The 5,315-nt window shown below is 62.3% G+C and overlaps 1 protein-coding gene across 1 annotated transcript; it reads left to right on the forward strand.

Moving 5' to 3' along the window:
* Window positions 1–669: 669 nt before the first annotated feature.
* Window positions 670–5,280, forward strand: LOC107292502 (programmed cell death protein 4-like). Its single transcript, XM_029285162.1, has 10 exons — window positions 670–675; window positions 1,235–1,532; window positions 1,611–1,708; window positions 2,129–2,242; window positions 3,152–3,373; window positions 3,462–3,559; window positions 3,743–3,857; window positions 4,563–4,670; window positions 4,883–4,993; window positions 5,137–5,280. Exons 1-10 carry the CDS (start codon window positions 670–672, stop codon window positions 5,278–5,280), a joined length of 1,314 nt encoding a protein of 437 aa, XP_029140995.1.
* Window positions 5,281–5,315: the final 35 nt, after the last annotated feature.

Below are 5,315 nucleotides of genomic sequence, written 5' to 3' on the forward strand. Positions count from 1 at the left end.
CTCTCTCTTGTCTGTCTCAGGGCTTCCAGCGGGTCTACGATGAACTCGGAGACCTCAGTCTGGATGTTCCGCTGGCCCACAGCATCCTGGAGCGGATGGTGGATCTCTGCTTTGAGGAGGGCGTCATCACCAGGCAGCTGAGAGAGACCTGCCCTGCCCGGTAGGTCCCACCCAAGCCTTTTTGTTGGGGGGGGGGGAACCATGTTGGCTTCAGGGAGGGACTGACCTCCCCCCCCCAACCATCTGTGGAACGGCTGCCTGGCCTGTTTTAAAAAAGTTTTGTGCCCACAAAAGTGTTGTGTTCCTCTTTAAGGGCTGTTCCTCGCGCTTGAGGGCGCCAGAGGCAGCTGGTTGAGGCAGGAGAGGATCAAATGGGGGAGATCCTGGTCACCCTGCACAGGCCCCTGACTCCCCTCTTTCTCCTCAGGGGCCGGAAGCGCTTTGTCAGTGAAGGAGACGGAGGCCAAATCAAGCAATAACTGGAAGCTTTCAGCACCCCCCCCCCCAGCAATGCCTTCAACCCAGCCAGACCTGCCAGTCAACAGGGGAGCCTGGAAGCCTTTGCTGAACACCCACCATACACCCCCCCCCAAGCAGCGTGTCCAGCGGGCAAGAGGGCTCTGTCGGGAGGGAGCCGGGGGGGGGGGAAACTGCACTTCTGCCTGACCGATGGAGGCGGGTGGTTCAGTAGAAGCAGGAGGAGGAGGAGGGAGGCTTGTTCTGCACACGCCCACTCCCACAGCGATGCATCTCAGGAAGCCTCAGGCCAGCTGGACCTGCCGCAGAGGGGCCCTCTTTGGACCTGCTGGGCAGCCGGGCTGGGAAGGCAGAGGAGGGGCGCTTCCCTCGCAGCCTCCGGCTGGCACAGAGCGGTTGGCCCCTGCCTTGTGCAGCCGGTTCCAAAGCACTGTGGGAAGTCAGCTGGACACCCTGCAGCCAAAGAACCTCCTGTTCCCAGGACCCCCTGAAGCCCCCTCGCCACCCACAGATGCAGGCGGGGGGCTGGCTGGGTTGAGGGCTGAGGAGGGAGCAGCCGATTTTGCCAGGGTTAATGGGGAGCTGCTTCTGCTTGGCGCTGCCCACGGCTGGCAGAGAGGCNGGCTGCCGCCCCCGTCCCGCTCCGTCCCGCCAGGGGCAGCCCCGGAGGCCCCGATTCCTCTCTGGGCGGGGAGCCCCCCCTTCCCTCCGGGCGGCTTCCCCGCGGCCTGACCCCCTCCCCTCTCCCCCCCCGCAGCAGGAGGCCCCGGACGGGGCGGGCGGCGAGGAGGAGGAGGAGGACGAAGACGCGCTGGGCGAGGAGCTGGAGGGCGGCGGCGGGGAGGCGGCGCCGTGGAGCCTGCAGGAGAAGGCGCTGCACGAGGCCCGGCTGAAGGCCAAGGCGAAGCGGCGCTTGCGGCGGACCTCCTCTCGCGATTCCCATCGGGAAGCCGTCCCGGAGAAGGGCGAGCCGGAGCCGGAGCCCAGCAGCCCGAAGGGCAAGAACCACGACCGCAAGTCCCGCATGGGGAAGGGCCGCGGCCTGCCCAAGAAAGGTAATGCCGGGGCCGCCGCGGGGCTGGGGCGGTGCTGCCCGGGGGGGGGCCAGGCCTGACAGCCCTCCCTCTTTCCAGGTGGGGCAGGGGGCAAAGGCGTCTGGGGAGCGCCCGGGGTGGTCTACAGCTACCAGGAGCCGGATGCCCGGGACCCCAACTACGACGAGGCTGCACAGGTACCGCCTGGGGCTGGGTGGAAGGCGTGGGAGCCTCCCGGGCTGAGCTCTGCCCTGGCAGCGCTTGGAAGTCACGGCTGAGAGGGGGAAAGGAACAAGAGGCCCCGATGCCCAGGCGGGCTTCACCCCCCCCTTCGTCCTCCTTCCTGAGTCCCCCTTCTCGTGACCTGCATTGTGGGTGTCATTTACTCAGGAGAGCTGAGCCACTGCTCGCCTCTTACTTACTGGGTAGGGCTGGCGCTCCCGGCCTCTCCTCTCAGAGGCCCAACCTGCGAGAGACTTGGGCAGTCGAGGTGGCCCAGAGGGTCCCGTGGCTCTTGCAGGGCCCGGTCTGAGGAGTGGGCCGCTGCTCTCTGGCCAAGGGGAGGCTCGGCAGGAGGCCCAGGAAGGGGAGCTTTAACGACTGCTGGGCTTTCTCAGGGAAAGACCGTCTATGCCACGGTGGTGCCTGAGCTAGAGGAAAAGGAGCTGGAGAAGACGGTGCAGCCGATGGTGCTGGAGTATTTCGAGCACGGAGACACCCTGGAAGTGGTGGTGAGTCTGAGCAGGAGCAGCATCCCCCAGGGTCTCTCAGGCAGGGACCCCCCCTCCCTTGCAAGAGAGAGCCTCTGGACCACCTGCAGGCACGGAGCCTGGGGGAGGGGCTGGGTTGTGTACTCAGCAGAGACTCTAATTGCTGTGCTTGTCTCTAGTTCAGATCGCTTGGTCAGCCACCGGATGCAGGCGATTCAGTTGGAAAGCCTGCTGAGATGTCAAAAGGAAAAAAGGGAAAGAGGCTGCCTTGGTGAAAGGGGGAGGGTGGGGGCGGGCGAGAACTTCAGAGGCTCTTTTGGGCTGGACCAGGGTGCTGCGTTCGAGGTCTGCCATGTCCCTTCAGATTTTCCTCCAAGCCTGCCCCTGGTTTAGCCTCGCTTGTGTCCGGCCACCTTGGAAGTCTGCTTGAGAGGGAAGCCAGGAACCGCCCAGGGTGGCATTCCTGGCCAAGGGGAGCGCCAGATGGGGTCCCAGCAGCAGAGCCGACGGAAGCAGCGCCTCCCATCCTCTGGGTCAGAGAGCTCCGTGGAGGGCTGTTCTTAGGGTCTCTCGTGCTGACGCCAAAGCTGACTGGTTTCTTTTTAAAAGCCAAGTTCTTTTATACGTTGGAAAGTTTAAGATAAGAGTTTTAAAATGGATGGTTTCTTTTGATTGCGTCGGCTTCTCTGGAGCACTTTGACCTGCTGTGTATTTTGACCTTTCAGAGAAATTTCCTCTGCATTATACTGGTGAGGCCTTTTAAATCGTGATTATCTTTGAAGATAATCTCGCTTTTATTAAAAGTGCAGCTCCTGTGAGCCGATTTAAACCCCTTACGTAGGCAGGTAAACACAGCGTCTCTGCTGCTTGACGGGCTCCGGGGCCCTGGCTAGGCCGTGCCTCGACTGCCCCTCTTCCCTCCTTTGTCAGGAGCTGCTTCGGGATCTGAACTTGGGGGGCCACAAGGCAGCCGTGTCCTCGCTTGCCGTGGTGCTCTCTCTGGAGGGGAAGGCCAGCCATCGGGAGCTGACCTCCCGCCTACTCTCGGACTTGGTGGGGAAGGTGCTGAGTGCCGAGGACATCGCGGCTGCTTTTGACGGGATGCTGCATGACCTCCCCGACCTCATTCTCGACACACCTGAGGCGCCGCAGGTCAGTTCTGCCCAGGAAGGGGGAGGGGGGCTTTCCTCTTCCAGTCACCGTGGCCCCTGACCTTGCGGCCCTTGTCTTGCCTGTGCAGATGCTGGGTCAGTTCATCGCCCGCGCTGTGGCTGACCACGCGCTTCCCCTCAACTTCCTCGAGCGCTACAAGGGGCGGGTCGACTGTGAGCACGCACGGTGAGAGGGCCGGCCTCAGGCGTGCCACGCCCTCAGGGCACTCACTGAGATTGACAGGTCCAGCCTGGTGGAGGGAGGACGGCCTCTGCACTAATGGGGAGCGTGTGAGAGAGACGCAACACACAAGCCGGCTGACCGCCTGCCGCCGGCTCGGTTGCTGGACGCGCTTTTCTTTCCCTGCAGGACTGCCCTGGACCGTGCTGCCGTCCTCCTGCGCATCAAGCGGGACGTCAATCGGTTGGACAATGTGTGGGGCGTGGGGGGCGGCCAGAGGCCAGTCAAGCATCTGATCAAGGAGGTGAAGAGCCGCAAGGGGGGCCTTTCGGTCTGCCCTTGACTGCCCCTCTGGCGGTTGTTGGGTGGCCCTTGGATGCTTAGCCTTCTGCCAAAGGCACGGGGGTCGAGACGGGAATGTCTTTGGGGCCAGGCATGCGGAGGGAAGGGAGGGAGGGAGGGAGGCTGAGGCCTGCTCCATGCCGGGGTTTGCTCAAGGAAAGCCAGCCATCCCAAGTGCTGCAAGCCTCAGGAAGCAAAGGCAGCGAAGTTGCAAGGCTGCAGGAGAATAAGAAACCGATTCCAGGAACTGTTCTTCTTAGCTAATGTATTCAAGCTTGGAACTGAAAATAGCTAAACTGGCAAGTGGCAAACCCAGTTTATGGGACTTATTAAAATGCAGTGGTGAAGCAAAGAGCAGCTCCCTGCCTAGGAAGGGGTGCTCAGATGCATAGAATAAAGGAGGGGGGCCAGCCAGAGGGGCCTTGAGGACCACAGGAGGGACTGGGCCATGTGTGCAGTGCTGTGAAGTAGGGGGAGGGGAGGAGAAACAGGAACTATAAAGAGGCTGGGGGGGGAGGAGGGGCTTGGGGGATTACAGCAGTTGGTTGCTGAAGCAGGAACCCATCCAGGCTGGGGTCTGGCGCAGGGCTCTTCTGCCTGCCAAAAGGTCTTGAGAAGCTGCACCCGAGGCCTTGCTGGAGTGCAGCCCCTAATTCCCCTTCCCCAGATGAACCTCCTGCTGCGTGAATACCTGCTCTCTGGAGAGGTGTCTGAGGCTGAACACTGCCTGCGCCAACTCGAGGTGCCCCACTTCCACCATGAGCTTGTCTACGAGGTAAAGAAGGGGGGCAGGAGCTGTCCTGTTCTGGAGCTGGCGGGGCGGGAGCAGACTATGACCAGGGAGCCTTGGCCCCTTGGCGTGCTGGTGCCTACCAGGGCCTGCTTTGCCAAACTTACCTGCCGGCCTCTGGGCTGATGCTCGGCAATCCCTGCCTTGCCTGCTCTGGCTCTGCGCTCATGGCAGTTCTCCCCCCGTGTTCCTGCCAGGCTGTGGTGATGGTGATGGAGTCTTCGGGAGATACGGCCGTGGCCATGATGGTGAAGCTGCTGAAAGTGCTGTGGCAGACGGGGCTAGTGACCCTGGATCAGATGAACCGGGTAAGACCCGGAGAGGCTCCAGTAGCCTCACGTGCCACCCAAACCTTTGTGTCACCCACAGTGCCATAAAAAAGGCGGTGGCTCCCGAGACCCTGCCTGCAGCAAGCCCCTCTCTCCCTTCCCCTCTCTCTTGTCTGTCTCAGGGCTTCCAGCGGGTCTACGATGAACTCGGAGACCTCAGTCTGGATGTTCCGCTGGCCCACAGCATCCTGGAGCGGATGGTGGATCTCTGCTTTGAGGAGGGCGTCATCACCAGGCAGCTGAGAGAGACCTGCCCTGCCCGGTAGGTCCCACCCAAGCCTTTTTGTTGGGGGGGGGGGAA

Source organism: Protobothrops mucrosquamatus, unplaced genomic scaffold (genome assembly GCF_001527695.2).
Source record: "Protobothrops mucrosquamatus isolate PMUCROS unplaced genomic scaffold, P.Mucros_1.0 scaffold1360, whole genome shotgun sequence".
NCBI classification, from domain to species: Eukaryota; Metazoa; Chordata; class Lepidosauria; order Squamata; family Viperidae; genus Protobothrops; species Protobothrops mucrosquamatus.

What these genes read in the sequence shown, in the direction of transcription:
- LOC107292502 (XM_029285162.1), top strand. An exon ending in CCGCGGCCTGCCCAAGAAAG is followed by an intron (nt 1,533 to 1,610) that starts GTAATGCCGGGG and finishes CCCTCTTTCCAG; the next exon opens with GTGGGGCAGGGGGCAAAGGC. An exon ending in ACCATGAGCTTGTCTACGAG is followed by an intron (nt 4,671 to 4,882) that starts GTAAAGAAGGGG and finishes TGTTCCTGCCAG; the next exon opens with GCTGTGGTGATGGTGATGGA.